Source organism: Zingiber officinale, chromosome 5B (assembly GCF_018446385.1).
Source record: "Zingiber officinale cultivar Zhangliang chromosome 5B, Zo_v1.1, whole genome shotgun sequence".
NCBI lineage: Eukaryota > Viridiplantae > Streptophyta > Magnoliopsida > Zingiberales > Zingiberaceae > Zingiber > Zingiber officinale.
In genome coordinates this window covers 105947689-105967223 of record NC_055995.1, presented here as the reverse complement: position 1 = coordinate 105967223, position 19535 = coordinate 105947689, and the positions used below count along the sequence as shown (strand labels likewise).

Below are 19535 nucleotides of genomic sequence, written 5' to 3'. Positions count from 1 at the left end.
ACATAAAGAGATTAACATACCAAGCCAATAAGCTCGATCATATATATATATATATACCAATAAGCTCGATCATATATATATATATATATATATATATATATATATATATATATATATATATATATATATATATATATATATATATATATACTTTTGTAGATATGAGCATCCTTCAGGAAGGTACAGGTAATATAAACTTGAGACATGACACGTCGAGAGAAAAGACGATGGGTCGATGATGACTTTTGAATTAAAAATTCAGTGATACATCATCTTCCTTGTCATTCAGTTAGAGAACATCCATTGACCCATTGACTACATAGCCCACTTAACTTTTTACCTTTTTGGATCATTATAACTCTTTAATCCTCTTATATAATGTCAAATTCACAATTTGGACCACAACTCCATAAAACTTTTCCTATATATTGTAACCATTTGCAACATAAGCTGCTGCATTATAGTTGTTTAGCTAAAATGATCGATTCTTACGAATCAGTAATGCAAAAGATTTTTGCAATTTACGTTGCCATAGCGCTTATCCCCGCCGCGTGTGGATCAGCGGCGGCGAACGACGTCGCCGCGGCCTGCGACGCCACTCTCTATCCGGAGGCCTGTGTGAAGGCCCTCGCCTCACTGACGGCTATCGACGGCCCAAAAAAGCCCGCCGAGATGTTCTACGTGTCCGTCGAATTCGCCAAAAGCCGGGTTGTCCTGGCACGCGACGTGGCCCTCAATCTGACCTCGGCGTCCGCTCTCCGGGCGTCGACCGCGTCTCTTTCTCCGTCGCAGGGCGTCGACGACTGCCTCGAGCTGCTCGACGTCACGCTGGAGCAGCTTAATGCCGTGCTGCACGCCAAAAAAGGCGTGACCTTCCACGACAAGCACACCTGGCTCAGCGCCGCGCTCACCAACCAGGTCACCTGCGCCGAGAGTATGGCAGCCGTGCCCGCCTCCGGAGCCGAAGGCGACCTGCTCGCCGGCCGCGTGGAGGTCGTCGGGCAGCACGTCAGCGTCTCGTTGGCTCTGCACAAAAACGTCAAAGATGAGACAGCCGCCGCCTCCGTCTCGGTCGGTGGAAACAGGAAGTTGCTCGAGGCTGACGGTGGGCAGCAGTTCCCCTCGTGGTTGACGGCGTCGGACAGAAAGCTGCTGGAGGCGTCTCCCGAGGAAGTGCAGGCGGACGCGGTGGTGGCGGCCGACGGGAGCGGGACGCACACGACGATCCAGGAGGCGATTGAGTTTGTGACGCTGAAGGCGTCGGATGACGGCGTCAGTAGCGAGAAAGGGAGCACGAAGGTGATCTATGTGAAAGCAGGGACGTACAAGGAATACGTCAACGTGGCGAGGAAGCAGAATAACGTTATGTTAATGGGTGACGGGAAGGGCAAGTCCGTCATTGTGGGTAGCAGAAGCGTCGGCGAGGGGTGGACCACGTACAGAACAGCAACTGTAGGTGAGCTTTTATTACTTTGTTATCTTCCCATTTATTCCTAATTAAGGCAATAGGAGCACTGAGTCGACGCCAATTAAACAACTAACTATCTTTACAGCTGCAATGGGATCCGGATTCATTGCGAAAGGCCTGACCATCATCAACAACTCCGGACCAAGCAAGCACCAGGCCGTGGCCCTCCGCGTGGGGGCCGACAAGTCCGTGGTGTACCAGTGCTCCATCCAGGGCTACCAGGACACTCTCTATACCCACTCCAATCGTCAGTTCTACACCGAAACCGACATCTACGGCACCGTCGATTTCATCTTTGGCAACTCCGCCGTCGTCCTCCAGAACTGCTACATCCAGCCGCGCAAGCCGGGGGGCGGCCAAAAAAACTCGATCACGGCCCAGGGGCGGTCTGACCCGAACCAGAATACTGGCATCTCGTTCCACAAGAGTCGGATCCAGGGCTCCTCCGACCTCGGGGGCACTGCGACATACCTCGGCAGGCCATGGCAGAAGTACTCACGGACCGTCGTCTTGAAGACCTACATCGACGACTCGGTCTCCTCGGCCGGGTGGGAGCAGTGGTCCGGTAGCTTTGCTTTGTCCACGCTCTTTTACGGGGAGTATGGAAACACTGGTCCCGGCTCTGATACTTCGGGTCGGGTCAAGTGGGCTGGCGTACATCCGGCACTCTCCGAAGAAGAGGCGTCCCAGTTCAGCGTTGCGGAATTCATCGCGGGCAACTATTGGTTGCCCGACACTGGCGTCAGCTTTATCTCTGGACTCTGAGGACCTGCCTATCTAGTTAACTCAAGTGAGCCCTCATTGATGGGCTTTGAAGGAAAAAAAAAAACGGGGGTTGGTAAGTGTGGATATATTACCTCTCATATTCAAATTCACTTATAAGTATATTTATTATTATTATTATTATTACTATATATATATATATATATATGTATGAATTAAGTCAACCTTGATGGCTTTGACTTGTAAGGGAACATTCTGTGAGCGCGTGACGCTTCTCAACTGTGGAAACAAAGTTACTTTGTTATAAATGGAAGCTTTACCGTACATCAAAAATGAAAGTGAACTATGAATTGTCTAATTATCATAATTAATACGGCAAATTTAAATCAAAATAATGGCAAACAAAAGGATTGATCTGAATCCATAGTCAGTGTATTGGTCCCCTTACTTTTGTTGAATGGAATTCCCGCAAGTGCAATGGAGAGTCTTAGGTAGGATCTTAGGCAATAACAGTAGTCTCATCTCTGTGTAGAAAAAGAAGAATTAATACTTTAAGATCATGCCCAAATGAATTTTGATTTCTTCCTGTTATATAAGTCCATCTAATGCATCACGCAATAGATCACTTAATTGAGATTCAATCCTAATGGCAATTGTGTGTGATATTAATTCACATGTTAGACTACTAAATGGAGACTTATTCCTTTAATATCTCACATGGGTCATATGTGATACCGTATATATCACACAATACCTTAGTTGAGTTCAACAATACCAAAATCTTGTGAGTTAAATACTCAAATAATCCATGTTCATTCCATCAGTACATGACTAAAGAATTAAATACCTAAATTTTAACAAGACTCGACGGTAATTATAGTACTAACTTCATTAATAACATAGAATCAATGCGGGTATGTAGTATGAAAATGACATAAAATATAATCTATAGATGCCCATTCTTAACAATTCCTCTTTATGACTCAAAATAGGCACCAAATCATGCTTAATGATACTTTATGTTAAATCATAGAAGTAAATCATGATTAAACTTTGTGACTCAAAAACAAAGTCCTATATCAAATTTATAAGCATCGTATGCAAAATTATAATAGAAAATCATAATGTGAACATTACACCATATACAGATTCCCACTAAATAGGTACTTTGTCAAAAGGAAAAATTTTCGTATTCAGCACATACTAATAAAACACCTTAAGTAACAAGCCCTTGGGGAATGGATCCGCTAACATGCAATCTTTCATTATATCATCACTTGATCACTTTGAACTCTTTTTTTAATTATTAAAAATTTTATGCCGATGTGTTTAGACTTCAATGAACTATGATTATTCTTGGAATACAATTCTACAGTTTTATTATCATAGTTAATCCTTATTAGCGTGTCAATGCCCCGAATGATTTGTAATCCTATGATAAGGTTTCACAACCATATTCCATTGTTGGAAGTTTTAGAGCAAGTTATAAATTTTGCCTCCATTGTAGAACTAGCTATTAGCATCTACTTGACTTTTTTTTTATAATATAGCCCCTTCAGTGGACCTCCTACTATCTAAACATCAGTAAAATCTGAGTCTAATATCGAATGATCTTCAAATGGTCTAATCTCCGATAAATGAGCATGTAGTTCTTAGTTATTTGTAAATACTGCATAACCTTCTTTACAGCTTTCTAATACTCTAGTCCGGAGTCACTCAAATATTTACTTAACATCCCTACTATATACGCAAAATCTAGTCACATACATACCTGAACATCACGTACATACCTAAACATACATCAAATTTCCTACCGTCGATACATATGGGAATTACTACAAGATAAATCTATCACCCTTTAACATAGGGTGTTGTCTGGAGCACAATTCTGTATGTCATACTGAATGATCATATTTTCAATATATGCCTTTTGTGAAAGTCCAAGTGTACAACTTGAAGGATTATGACAAATCTATATGTCTAAGATAAATGATACTTTACTAAGATATTTCATTTCAAATTTATCTAATAAAAATAACTTAGCTTCTTATAGTAAACCTTTATTATTGCTTTCCATCAAAATATCATCGATATATTGAACAAGTATAACAAACTCGCTCCCGTTGAACTTAATATACAAACATTATCAATAGAATTCTCTTAAAACCATATGAAGAAACCACTTGATCAAATTTTCAGTACCATTGAAGAGATGCTTACTTTGGACCATAAATGAATATTTTTAATTTACATACTAGGTGTTTTGAATCTCCCAATTCAAAGTTCTCCAACTATATGATGTATGTAGTTTTCTCAATGTTTACATTGAGAAATATAGTCGTAACATCCATTTAGTATAGTTTTATGTCATAATGAACTATAAGTATCATGATTACCCTAAGAGAGTCTTACGTTGAAACTGACGAGAAAGTATTCTTATAATCAATGTTCTCCTTTTGGGTGATTTCCTTAGCAACAAGGGAGCCTTATACTTTTCAATGATGTCCTACAAATCCCATTTGGTTTTATATATCATTTACAACCAAAAGGTTTCACCTCTTTAGGAAATTCGATAAGTTCCCAAATGTCATTGTCCACATAGACATTATCTCTTTCTTCAAAAGTGAAGAACTGAATAGAACTTGAAGTACAAAGTTTGTTGTTCGAAAAGAAGAAGACCAGGGACTTTCTGTCCAAAAAGTCCACTCTGCCTTCGCTCGCTTGGGTAATTTTTGTCATCCTGAATATGGCTCACCCGAACTCATTTTCTGGCCTTCTCGAACAGTCTTCCACTCCGACTTCTCATCCCTTGGAAACTTCACGCGCTTCCTTCTCATTTGTCAGCGTACTCTTCCGCAACACCTCATGCCGTCCTTCTCGCTAGTTGCGTCTTTCGCTCGACTTCCTATACTCCTAAGTTCCTACACACTTAGACACATGACATCAAAAGACAATATGATCTAACTTGACTTGGTTGATCACATCAAAACTATCACGGAGTACTTACAAAAACACTTATATCCTCTATTTTCGCCTTCTTGCCAATTCTAGTATAGATGAATCTTTTAGCATTAATTGGTAGTTGACTCTAATGACAATCTTATATAGTTACACTTATATGAGTAGTTGTGCCCATATTTATCCACCAAATATTATTAGATACAATGGCTAGGTTGACTTCTGAACTAACAAAGTTGAGAAATATATCTTTCTTGTCATGCCAGTTGACATACTTGAAATAATCGTTCTTCGGCTGACCTTTCTTTTTACAAAAGTAACAAGTTGGATCTAAATCTTGTTACTTTTATACCTTATGCCTTGAATCCCCAAACATTGTAAATTGTTTGCCCTTACTTTTAGCTATGAGTTATGAGCTCATTTAATGCTCATTTCTCTTTCTAAGTATTATAACTTATTATGAATGAAGTGAACTATGTAGATAGAAAGATCAAAACTGTTCACAAGCACATTTTTGGATATTTCCAATTTTAATGTCTGAAGTTTTATAACTAAATTGAACATCTCCATTATGTACTCTTTAATGCTATCCTTCCCATTATATTGTATGGACACCAACTTTATAAGAAGTGTAGTAGTCTTAACATTTTCATTTGAGACGAATTAGTCTGCTAATTCCTTAAGATCTTAGCATCTTCATTCTTAGTAATCGAGTCCCTAATGGATTTTGAAATTAACATCTTCATGATCATAAGACTCATGTGATTTGATCGCTCCCACTTTTCAAATACCACCTTTTGATCTATAGTACTTTTAGTGGATAAAGGTGCAGAGTAATCATGTCTAAATGTAAAGTCCAAATCCACGCAACCTAAAAGTACCATAATATATTCTTTCCATTGTCCAAAGTTTGTGCTAGTAAATATAAAGATGTTATTTAATTTACATATATAGAGAGTGCTACATGAATAAAAGAAAAAACATAGCGCAATTTACAACCAAAGCATGTGATGGATTGAAATGAAGCAATAGAGGGAGGGTGAATATCGCTCGTTGAAAAACTTTTCTTTTCATATTGATTCATAAAACAAATATTAAAGTAAGCCAGTAAAAAATAAGATAGCGAAAGAAAGATAGCTAACTTGGGTGGTTACTCGGTTCGGAGTCTATGTCGACTCCTACTCCAAGACCCGCGATCCTTGATCGTACCGTTGGGCAATTCACTATAACTCTTCTTTCTTAAATCTTCGGAAAGAAGTAATTCGTACAATGTAACTAGAAGATAGTAATACACTACTATCTTCTTGAAATTAAAACAATGCAAGCTAATAAAAAATTATACTAACAAAGAGTAAGAAGCGAAGTTCGTCGACAATCCTCAATGTAGCAGCTTGCTCATGAAGATGATGCGTAGAATGTCAGGAGTACGAACAGAGAACTAACTTAGAATAGATTGAAAAGTTGCTTTGACTCAGACCTCGAGCACCCATTATATAAGTCATGTTCGGTCAACCGATAAAATGTTCGGTCGACTGATCCCTTCTATTGACTGATCCTCCTATTAGTCAACTGAACCCCTTACTTTTCTTTTTCACTGAGATTTGATCTTCACGCATTTATAAGCATTTATTGTTCGATCGACTGATCTCCTTGATCGATTGATCGATTTGTGCAGTTTTCTTGTTCACCAAAATTCACCATTAATTCTTGATTGTTCGATTGACCGATCGACCTAGTTTCCATGTTTGCTTCAGCTCAATCTGTTCTCTACCATGTCACCTTTGTTTGATCAACCGATCTGCTAGTTCGATCGATCGATCAGTCACTTTACAAAACTTTGCTTTGAACTAATCTCTAGTTTGTATCAACTTGGTTTGGTAGACCGATCATGGTGTTTTGTCGACCGATAACTTTGGTTCCTGCAAAACAAAGTTAAAACAAATATTCCTACAAAATAACTAGCACAATGATAATATATGACACATGAATAGTAATTGACAGTAAAACTATCTTGATCTCAACTTGGAAAGCTTTCTGATTTCTTTAATCAGATTAGAGACCTAAGATTGCTCATTTCCAGAACACGAGCTCACTGTCGCTCCTCTCCAATTGCTTACCTCAACCTACCTATCAAACATTGTTCCTCCAAACCCGTTTGGACTTTCCCGCTTAGCATCATATCGGCTCACAAGGACTTCCTCTCAATCTTCGGCCCTCCAGACCTATCGAGTTTCCCTGCCAAGTATCGGGTCCTCTAGACCCACTTGGGCTTCCTGCCTGGCTTGCACGATCTGTTAAGACTTTTCCTGCCTAGCCACGACTAGAGCTTTCACTGGTTGAGTAAATAGGCTGCACACTCGGTTAACTTGTTAGATTACAACAGGACTTAACTTGAACCTTTGACAACATCAAAACACATGTTTGATTCTGGTACACCTTGCTCGAACAATATTTCCCTTTTTGATGTTTGCCAACCAAGGTTCACAGTTAAGTTTAAAATATACAGAGTTAAAAAAAATAAGCATTTTAACTTAACTCTCCTCTTGAGTTTATTAACTCCCCTGAATTCACTATCTCTCCTCTTTTGACACACATCAAAAATAGGGGTTACAATAACTAGGGATGGCAATTTTCCCCGCGGGTTTGGGGCCCCGCGGGGAAAACCCGAAATGGGGATGGGGATCCCCAATTTTTCGGGGATGGGGCGGGTTTGGGGCGGGTATGGGAATACTATCCCCATCCCCGAACCCGCCCCGAATATTATTATTATTATTATTAATAAATAATAATATGATTTTTTTAAAAAATATTAATAATAGTGTTAATATTAATATTAAAATTTTTGAAAATATTATTAATAATAATATTATTGATATTAATATTAATATTAATATTATCATTAATAATTATTATTAAATAATAATAATAATAATATAAATTAATTTAGAAATGGGGTAGGGGATGGGGAATCCCCGAACCCATGGGTTCGGGTTCGGGGAATCCCTGAACCCGAAAAAATGAAAACGGGGCGGGGATGGGAATGGCAAACCCGGCCCCGCCCCGCCCCGTTACCATCCCTAACAATAACTAACAATATTTAAACCGTTCAAAATAATCGTTGGACTTGGAAAAATTTTGAAACAAAAAATTCTCTAACATAAGTTAGAAAATTTTCACAAAATTTTTAAGTTTTGAAAAAGAATAAAGTTAAATTTTTGAAAAAAAAATTATGAAAAAATTTAAGGCAAAAATTTATAAATAAGATGCTTTGAGTGTTAAATTTTGAAAGACAAAATTAAAATCATAAGAAATTTTGAACTAAGGTTTGAAACTATCTTAAGTGTTTAAAATAAAATAAATTTTAGAAAAAAAATTCTAGGTATTAAGATTTTTAAGACTTGAAAAAAAATTGATAATTTTTAAAAATTTGCGAGTTAAATAATTTTCAAAGAAATGGTTTGCAAATTTTAAGTATTTTTTTAAAATAAAAAAAATTGATGGAATGCTCCCCCTTAAGTTAATAGTTTCCTAAAAGTCCAAGCATGGTTTGGAAACTAAAAAAAATATCCTTATTTTAGAATATCCAACCTTCATACTTAGCTAACTACCATAAGATACTAGCTGTTGACGCAGGTTGGTGAATTTGAACTTTTTGTTCCATCTAGTTTGTTGCTAATCAGATTACTCAAATTGATTAATATAATTTATTTAAAACCCAGATTTATAGTGATGCACTGACATAAGAATTTAAAATCTTAGGCTAAGTTTTAAGCAGCTCACACTGTTCTAAGTTTCTCAATGCATAAACAAGGTATCCTACTGTGCTTGTGAAATGTTGACTGCTAAAACTATGAGAGCATGCATTTCTACAATAAGTCGTAGGCTACTTCATAAAGATAAAATATTTTTAAAGTAATTTTGAAAACAAATTTTGAAAGGGAAACTTTGAAGATAAATTTTAAAAACTAATAAGTAATAATTTTTCTAAAAAGTATATATTATAAACTAATCTATAAAACACATTCCTAATTTGCATGAAAGATATAAAGGAAAACATTAAGCAATAACAAGCAAGCAATTAAAATATCCAGTTATGCCTTCAAGGTACAAATATGTCAAAATAAGTATTAAGATCTAAAAGTCACTCTTCCTAGTCATCATCTGTAACATGAAAGTAATAAAACATCCTACGTTGCTCCTTCTTAAAAGCATCAACTCGATCAGTCATCTCCTGATGAAAATTCGTAAGTTGTCCTTGGAAAGAGTTGTACTGGTCAATCATCTTAGTTTATATGGAGTCGAACCGTCCAAAAATGTCGTCTCGGAGATAATTAAAAAGTCACTGGTTGGGGGAGGAGATGCGTAAGAGCTGCCTTGACTCGCATCGAAAATGGGTGTCATGGCGAATCCTGGATCAAAGGCGGTTGATGTGGCTCCTTGACTACAATTGGCTCATCCTCAGCTATGGCTTCCTCTCCTACAAGTGGGACATATCGTGGATGAGTTCGCTTATACACCAGTCCCTCTGCGTTAGTCCTAATCCCAGCCAAAGACAATTGTCTAATCCCAACTAGATCAAAATCAGACAACTCTATTAATTCCCTAGATGAACTCCTACCCCTAGGGAAGCAATGTATGTAGTGAGAACATAACACTGGATCATATGAACTTTATTCGAGGTGTTGTACCCCAATTAGTAGATAATAGACCTAAACACCTAGTAACCTAAATCAAAGTCTAGTCGGTGTCTCAATACGTACATCAAAAAAAGATGCACTGGATGCAGAACTCCCTGATCTCTAGATGATAAAGGATGAATGCAAGACACGATCATCTTATAAAGTGTGTTGTCACATGGACTTAGAGGTATGGATGACATCGTTTTGGGGCGTTGCCTCTCAAAGAAGTCGGCATAAATAAGATCAAGAGTTAGATGAGTGAAAGGTTCGGTAGTGTGTCAGGAAGAGAAGCATCGAAAAAGATGCAATTAACAGAAGGACAAATTCGCAAGAATCTAAGAAACATATCAAGGTCAAACAACATATCCCGAGTTGCTACTTTAGTTTTATAGTGATGGGAATCAATCTCACATAAGTTGTGATAGAATTCAGAACACAGAATTGGTTATATGCATGTCGACAAAAAGCAATGCTATCAAGTTAAAAATGCTGGGGTTATATCTATGACCTCTTGACAATATGTTTGATAAAATGGAAGGTCAAGACAACGAGTCACTATCACTTTAAATTTTTTATTTGAAAATGAGTGACATAGATCCTCAGTCAAAAACCTAGGGTCGTGGTTGAGATTTAAGGAGTTAGCCTCCCTTTGTGTAGTTGTGTGATTCTTTTCACTATTATTAAAAGAATTGAATAAATAAACTCTAATTAGAAAAAGAAAGAAGGATAGGTTAGATGTTATTGAGGCATCGCGAAGACTGTGCACCATGTTCTGTCAGTGGAAACTAGAGAGGCAGCTTTGGATTTGATATCCACAACCTCTGCTCGCTGCATCTTTTATAGCCTTTTATCGGTCAATCGATCGTAGGGATTGATCGACCGATCCCTTTAATTTGTGCGAGGTGGATGAATCAGGGATGGGCATTAGGTTTTCAGTCGACCGATAATTTGATTAAGGGTGACTGTTTTGTGCTAATCTGCGTAGAATTAGGTGTTCAGTCGATCGAAAAATAGTTCGATTGTCTGATAAATTGAATTTGTCTTAATGATTGTTTCGGTCGACGGAACATTTGTTCGATCGACTCATAAATTGAATTAGTCTTAAAGCTTATCTTTGTTGCTTTGGTGGTTCGGTCAACATAACTTGGAGTTCGGTCAATCGATAATAGTTTTTGTTATTATTATTATTATTATTATTATTATTATTCTTTTAGAAAAATTATTAAAATTAAGTATTAATTTTAATTTATATATGTATTAATTAGTTTAATTAAGTTTGAGTTTAATTTTATGATAATTAAGTGTTAATTTAATTTTAGTTTAAATTTGAATTAAGTTTTAAATTTTTACTTGAGTTTAAATTTAAGTATTTACTTTAGGTTTAGATTAATTAAACTTTACGGTTTATTTTTTTTGTAAGGTTTAATTACTTTAAGTTTTAGTTTAAGTTTACATTTTTTATGTTTTAATTTAAGTTTAAGTTTTAATTAATTAAGTTGTAATTAACTTTAGTTAAGTTTTAATTAATTAAGTTGTAATTAACTTTAGTTAAGTTTTAATTAATATTTTAATTAAATTTAAGTTTTTAGTTAATTTTGAATTAAGTTTTTAATTAATTATGATAATAAAGTTTAATCTTTAGTTAATAATTAAGTTTAGTTTTAATTAAGTTATATTTTAATTTAAAATTTTGAATTAGGTTTAATTTTTTTAAGGTAAAAATTTATTAATTTCGAATTAAATTGTATTTATTTCAATTGTTTTATTAAAATTTATATTATTTTAATTGATTTAAATTATTAGAAATTTATATAAAAAAATGTTGTTTAACCTATGTTAGATTCAAATTTAGCTTTGGGTTAATCAAGAAAAGTTCATAAGGGTAAGTTTTCAGTCAGTGGCGAGACATATGACCTTCTTGTGTATCAACGATGGACCACTTTCTGAATACTTCCCGAAATAGTCCTGTCTAAAGAACTTAATACTAGGTTTGATCTAACTAGCTCATATTTAACTAGGGTGGCTTCGGCCAAATCCACTAGGTCTAGTGCACCAGGTAGAATATACAAGATTCAATGTAGACATGCCTTCGACAAAGTTTCCTTGGCATACTATCAATCAAATCCATTCCAATGCTATTTTATTAGGGTTTGATAAACTTCTTTAACTAACCGTTCTAAACTAAGCAGAAAAGTAAACCTAATCCTAAGCATGCATAGTTGATTAATCAAGTAGGATGAACATATTTTCTATTTACTCCCCCTAAGTCATAGTTTAGATATGGTCTATCTAAGAAATGAATTTAACTCTTAGGGATCAAATATTGGTTTGGTTTAATTGGTTTAGTTAAGAAATTTTTAAGAACTCATGCTTGGACTTGATTTCTAATATTTTGACTAATTAATAACAAATATGGTGTGTTTCTTTTGTTTGGGTTATAGTCAAGTCTGGATTTATTGTACACGGCTCGTTGCAATCCAAGTACCATATTTAACACTTGTATCCCAATTCAAACTTTTTCAACGTTTTCTTGAGTCGCTCCGCTTAACCTTCTAAGTTTGAATTTTATTCCTCAAGTTTTGTAACTTGAGTTGAAGTCCCAACCTGAAGTTGGTTAGTCGAGTTACTCAAGTTAACTTGCTCCTTAAGGTGGTAAATTTCCTTAAGTAGTAAGTTATTTTGTTCCTCGGACTTTGTTAATTTTTTAAACAAACATTTAACTACTTTAAGTAAATTTGACTTGGAATAGAAAGTTACCATATCATGACCTTCAGAAATAGATACGGATCTATGGCTTCTCTCGAACTCTGTGTCGGTCTCAGACTCATACTCTTCCTTGGACTCGGAATCTTCATTTCTTTCCATAAAGGCAAGATGCCTCGAGTGTTATGGTTCTTCTGCATCAGATTCCTCGAAAGATCACTCATCTCACATGGCTTAAAGGGCTTTCTTTTTTCTTGTTGGTTTAGGTTTTTCCTCCTTTCGCTTTGGGTATTCATGTTTGAAATGCCCCTTCTTGTTATATCCATAATAAATCATTTCTGATTTATTTTGAGTCTGGTTGACCGGTACCTTCTTGGTGCCCCTTTTGAACTTCTTCCTTGTTAGCAGTCTTCGGACCATGTTGACCAGTTCTTTTTCATTTGTTGAGTCTAAGTCTGACTCACTTTCTGATTCGTTCTTTGTTCTTGATTTGGTCTCCTTGCTTGGTCATGCATATAGGGCAATTCCTTTCTAGACTTAACTCAAGTTTAACAGCTCATGTAACTCTAATTATATTCATAAAATAATCCGTCTAATTTAAGAATTGAAAGATCCCTTTAAACTTTGTAAGCATCTATTATCGATGCCCACAAAGGGTTCTGGGGGAAGGCGTTTAGTGCGTACTTTATTGTGTCGCAGTTCTCCAAGTGGTGTCCAATCAGAAGTAGGTCGTTGAGGATATATTTGAGTCACGTGTGCAGTTAGGTGGTCGTTTCTCCGGGAAGTATTTTAATATTAAATAGATTATTTAATAAAAGATCTCTCTTATTTACCTTTGATTCGTCGGTTCCCTCGTATAATTTTACCAGGTGGTCCTAAAGTTCCTTTGCGCTATCGTAGGACTAGACTCGGTTCAATTCCTCCATAGTTAACCCGCACTCAATGGTGTTAATCGCCTTATAATTCAGTTGTGCCTTCTTGATCATTGGAAGAGTCCAGTTTTTTGGTTCTACTAGCTTTCCGTCTTCTATTGGAGGTGTGTATCCTTTAAGTATGGTGAATCATAGCTTGATGTGAAACTTAAGGTAGCACTCCATTCTGTTTTTCCAATAGCTGAAGTTTTCTCCTTTGAACAATAGGGGATAGACAGTGTTGTAGCTCTTTTAGTAGGAGTTCGACATTCTTGCAATCAAAAAATTAACAGAAGAAAATTTTCCAAGACTCTCATCTTAGGATTAGTAGTGTGAGATAAAAGAAATAAATGTATAAGAAAAATCTCTTTAAAGAAAAATAAAAAGTTTTTAAAATTTGCTCAAAAAACTATTAAGTAATTTCAGAGTGACTCATTCTGATACCAATTGATAGATCTAAATGAAGCAATAGAAAGGAGGTGAATATCGCTCATTGAAAAACTTTTCTTTTTGTATTAATTTGTAAAACAAATATCAAAGTAAGCTAGTGGAAAATAAGATAGAAAAAGAAAGATAGGTGACTCAGGTTGTTACTTGGTTCGGAGCCTATGTCGACTCCTACTCCAAGATCCGTGATCCTTGATTACACCATTGGACAATTCACTATAACTCTTCTTTTTGAAATCTTAGGAAAGAAGTAATTCATACAATGTGATTAGAAGATAGTAACACACTACTATCTTCTTGAAATTAAAACAATGACAACTAATAAAAAATTATATCAACAAAGAGTAAGAAGCGAATCTCGTCGGCAATCCTCAATGTAGCAGCTTGCTCCTGAAGATAATGCATAGAATGTTAGGAGAACAAACAGAGAACTGATTCGAAACAGATTGAAAAGTTGCTTTGACTCAAACCTTGAGCACCCATTAGATAAGTCTCATTTGGTTGACCGATAAACTGTTCAGTCGACTAATCCCTTTGGTCAACTAATCCTCCTATCAGTCAATTGAAATCCTTGCTTTCCTTCTTCACTGAGATATGATCTTTATGCATTTATGAGCATTTATTGTTTGATTAACTGATCCCCTTGATCGGTCGACCTATTTGTGCAGTTTCCCTATTTGCCGAGATTCGCTATTAATTCTCAATTGTTCAGTCGACAAATCTCTGGGTTTAGTCGACCAATTGACCTGGCTTCCATGTTTGCTTCAGATCAATCTGATCTCTACCATGTCACCTTTGTTTAGTCAATCGATCTACTAGCTTGGTCAATTGATCAGTCAATTTACAAAACTTTGCTTCGAACTGATCTCTAGTCTGTATCAACCAAGTTCCGTCTACCAATCATAGTGTTCAGTCAACCGGTAACTTCGATTCCTACAAAATAGAATTAAAATAAATATTCCTACAAAATAAAGTTAGCACAATGATAATATATGATGTATGAGTAGTAATTGACAGTAAAACTGTTATGGCCAACACATCATGCACATGATGCACTTTATATATGAACCTCCTTAGTTATCTTATATTTTCAAACATCATTCAAAAGACTTCTAATTGACCACACAACGTTTCTTCCTTTGGAGTTCAGCTGGTCTCCATCCGAACCTCAACTAATCCAAGCTCTACATCGCGGTGGTGAGTGACTGGACAGCGGGCAGGTTGATGGAGATCACCAATTTTCTGTGTGGATCCTTCCCTTTTCGCCACCTTCATATTCTAATAGTGACAGAGAAGCTTCAGACCAGCAATTATGGTCCATTGACGGAGGTGATTACGACAAAGCTTGCTTCTTAGCCAAAACACATGTTATCATATGCTGGCAAACTTGAACTAGTGAAGACGGTACCCCAAGGTATCAAGTGTTTTTGTCTTTTGATCTTACCCATTCTATGTGCAGTCGTCAACAAGATATATACTATATGCCGCTCCTTTGTGTGGTCCACCAAGCATCCACCCATATCTTGGGCCGTCATGTGCTTGGCGAAGGAGGAAGGTGAATTTGGGCTACAAGACCTCCCAAAATGGAACTCCTCCCTCCTATTCAAGTCATTGTGGAACATCCAACACAAGAAGGAATGTCTTTGGGTTCGGTGGATTCATCACCAATATTTTTAGCACACCAACTGTAGGGATATGTCTAATGCGATGTGTGCTAAAAACATATTTAATAAACAAGTATAGCAGAAAACTTAAAGAAATAAACTAATTTATTATATCACACACACCACATGCATGGGAGATACAATTGCGCAGATAAGATCATAAATAAAATGAAATCAAACAATAATTATTCTAGGTATACCATACAGATGACTTGAAATGAGAAGGGCGTCAACCGTTTACGACATTATCAAACCTCACATTTATTCATATCCACGCCGAGCTCTTCAAGACAATTCCAAGAGAACAAGCTTCGCCTTTGGAAGGTACTAGCCATGAGAGAAGGAGAAGGATCAAGAAGAGAAAGAAGAAGCAAAAGGAAGATCTTCTTCCTTTGGGTGGCTCACGGCAACAATAAGCCTCTTATTATTGTCGGCAGCAAAAAAGAGGGAGAGAGAGAGAAGTATTGGGTTTAGGTTTTCAAAACCTAATCAAGTCAATAATGAATTGTCTATTAATTCTCTCTTAACCATATCAATATATAGTCCTCTTTAATGAGTTGGATTAGAAAGTCCAAATCCAACCCATTATGCCTTTACTAAAAATTAGTCCATTAACCCCTTGGTTTAGTTTATAATTAAATCAAGTTGGTTCATGGTTAAACTAAATTGGTTCGTGATTAAACCAAATAGGGTCTAACTGTTTCGTAAGAGATGTGGCTCATCTGTACTTCTATTCCGACAAATATTTTCATATTTGTCTTATGTATGGTTCAACCACATTTATTTCTTGATATGAGATTCATATTCTCTAACTTATTTTATATCTTTAGGGACTTGTAGTGTGTGTGACCCAATAGGTCTCGATTTATTTTGGTTGTTCATAATTAACTACTTAATTATTGAATGATCATGAGTGACACCTAGTAGTATATCATGATCCCCAATTAATCAAAAAATCACAGTTGATCTTAGAACTAATTATAAACCTTTCAGCAGCTATAGTGAGTCGTGTCTCGTTCCTTTCACGTGTCTTATACCCACTTGGTTCACGACATGGTCTATGTGTCTGCCCCCATTAGGCTGACTACATCACACATAGCCCAAGTAATACTTCCTCGTTTTACTGATTCAAATTACTCGTACATCTATACATGGGTCCTATACTCTTAACATGTGATATTTTGGCCAAAAACTTTGAGTAATAATCCTAACGAGTGGTCATAGGGTATACGTCTTCTCACAAGGAGCGGTGAATCCTCTGTGAGCTATCCAAATACCTTCAGGCACTTCGACTTATATCCAATCATCTTGGGTCCATGCTTCCAAGAAATGTTTGCTTAAGATGTCAAAGTATAAGTCTTCATGACCAAGATGACTTATATACCTCAAGTTGAAGAAAACTTGCACTAGAGCTGCAGTAAGAACTTCACAGACATATCCATATATGTAGAGAATCATATGAAGTCTTATAGCAAGTCACTCTAAAGAAATAGTTACCATAACTAGCATCCATGTTTAACTCTCGATATCCCAATGTCTCCAGCTAGTGAGAAACAACTACTTAGCCGAATCAAGGAGTATAACCCATGCTAATCTTAAAGAATTGATGATGTACAAATGTACCAATTCAACGACTAGGGAAATTTTAATACATTTATAATTACGCATGTAGAGATAATCATAAGTTGTGATCCAATCACAAATTCTCTCATGCTATGAATTATATTACAGGCATTCAGTAAATGAGTTTAAGACTATTCAAATATATAATATGCACTCAAATGGTGAATCTATATTTATCAAATAAATAGTAAAATCATAAGGCGATTGCCTTAGGACATTCCTCAAAATCTAACACTCCCACTTGGCCTAATATCAATCGCCACGGTGTCCTAAACCATAAGCAAGGACTTGACTCTCAAACTTACTTTGTGGTAGAGCCTATGTCAAAGAATCTACTAGGTTCCTTTTAGAGGAAATTTTCTCGAGTTGTATTTCTTTCCTACTAATGATCTCCCTGATCAGATGATAGTGGCGAAGTATGTGTTTGGATCACTGATGAGACCTAGGTTCCTTTGCTTGTACAATGACTCCAGTGTTGTCAAAGTAAATAGGTAATTCTTCAATAGTGGATGGAACCACACCAAGTTCAGTAATGAACTTCTTGATCCAAATTGCTTGCTTTATTGCTTCCGAAGCTGCAACGCATTCCGCCTCACAAGTAGAATATGCAATAGGGTCATGCTTGGAACTCTTCCAATTAACTGTGCCTCCATTTAATATGAATATAAACCCAGACTGGGACTTAGAGTCATCTTTGTCTGTCTAGAACTGGCATCCGTATACTCGCGTATGATGATATCACCATCTCCATATACTAAGAACATATCCTAGTTCTTCTCAAGTACTTAAGGATTGTCTTGATAGCCTCTCAATGATCCATTCCTGGATCTGACTGGTATCTGCTCGTAATACTCAAAGCATACGATACATCAGGTCTTGTACATAACATAGTATACATGATAGATCTTATTACGAATGCATAAGGTATCTTATCCATGTAAATCCTCTCATCTTTTGTGCGTGGGCACATAGACTTCGAAAGATGAATTTCATACCTCATAGGTATGAAACCTTTCTTAGATTTAGACATGCTAAACTGTTTTAGCACTCTATCTATATATATCGACTGGGAAAGACCAAGCAATCTTTTTTGTCTATCTCTATAGATCTTCATCCCTAGGATGTAAATTACTTCTTCGATATCTTTTATGGAAAATGTCATGGGTAACCAAACTTTAAATGACTATTGAACTGGCACATCATTTCCTATAAGTAATATGCCAACAAAATATAATATTATGAATACAACTACGCTCCCACTAACCTTTTGATACACACAAGGTTCATCTGGATTTTGTGAGAAATCAAACTCTTTGATTGCCTTATCAAAATAGATATTCCAACTCCTGATTCTTGCTTTAGTCCATAAATGGGCCATTAAATCTTGCATCTTTATTCTTGTTAACAGATGTGAAACCTTCAGACTGTATCATATACACATCCTCGAGCATGTTTCCATTAAGTTATTTTCACATCCATTTGTCATATCTCATAATCATGATGAGCTATTATGGTTAGGAGTATCCGAATAGATTTAAGCATAGCTACAGGTGAGAAGGTTTCATTATAGTCAATGTCTTGCCTTTGACGATAACCTTTCACCATCAACCTTGCCTTGTAGGTAATTATATTACCATCCATGTCAGTTTTCTTCTTGAAAATTCACTTGCACCCTATAGGTGTAATGTCTTTAGGTGGGTCCACCAAATTCCAAACTTGGTTTTTGTACATGGAATCAATTTCTGACTTCATGGATGTAACTTGTCCTTCTCTAAACTATTAAGAGCTTCTTCTTAATCAGTAGGTTCCTCACCCTCAATTAGTAGCACATCATTCGATTCTCTTATAAGAGATTCATATCTCTCAAGAATATTGTGTGTCCTACCTGATCTATGAGAAGTTTGTGTCATAATCGGTTGCGGTTCTTGACTAGGCATCTCATTAGTATCTATTAGTGTAACGACCTGGCCCCTCGGCCCCATTGGACGCCCCAAGGCGGCCCCTCGGTCGTGTCGTTACTCACTAGATCTTCCCACCCCTGGCCAGTGGATTTTTGCCTTCCCCAGGATTCGAACTCTAAACCTCCAGGATAAGTATTAGAGTTTATGAATCCTGGTAGCCAAGGCAAAAATCCACTGGCCAGGGGTGGGAAGATCTAGTGAGTAACGGCACGGCTGAGGGGCCGCCTTGGGGCGTCCAATGGGGCCGAGGGGCCAGGTCATTACAATTAGTGTCTCTTGAACTTCATCAAGTTCAACTATACTCCCACTTGCTTCTTGCAAGAGAAACTCTTTCTCTAATAATGCAGCATACCTTGAAATAAATACCTTTTGTTCCAAGGGGTGATAGAATTGGTAAC

At 36.6% G+C, this 19535-nt stretch overlaps 1 protein-coding gene across 1 annotated transcript; it reads left to right on the top strand.

Annotated features, from left to right (window-relative positions):
- The first annotated feature begins 461 nt into the window (after window positions 1-461).
- On the top strand, window positions 462-2284 carry LOC121985274 (pectinesterase-like). Its single transcript, XM_042538622.1, has 2 exons — window positions 462-1456; window positions 1554-2284. Exons 1-2 carry the CDS (start codon window positions 478-480, stop codon window positions 2231-2233), a joined length of 1659 nt encoding a protein of 552 aa, XP_042394556.1. The 5' UTR covers window positions 462-477; the 3' UTR covers window positions 2234-2284.
- Window positions 2285-19535: the final 17251 nt, after the last annotated feature.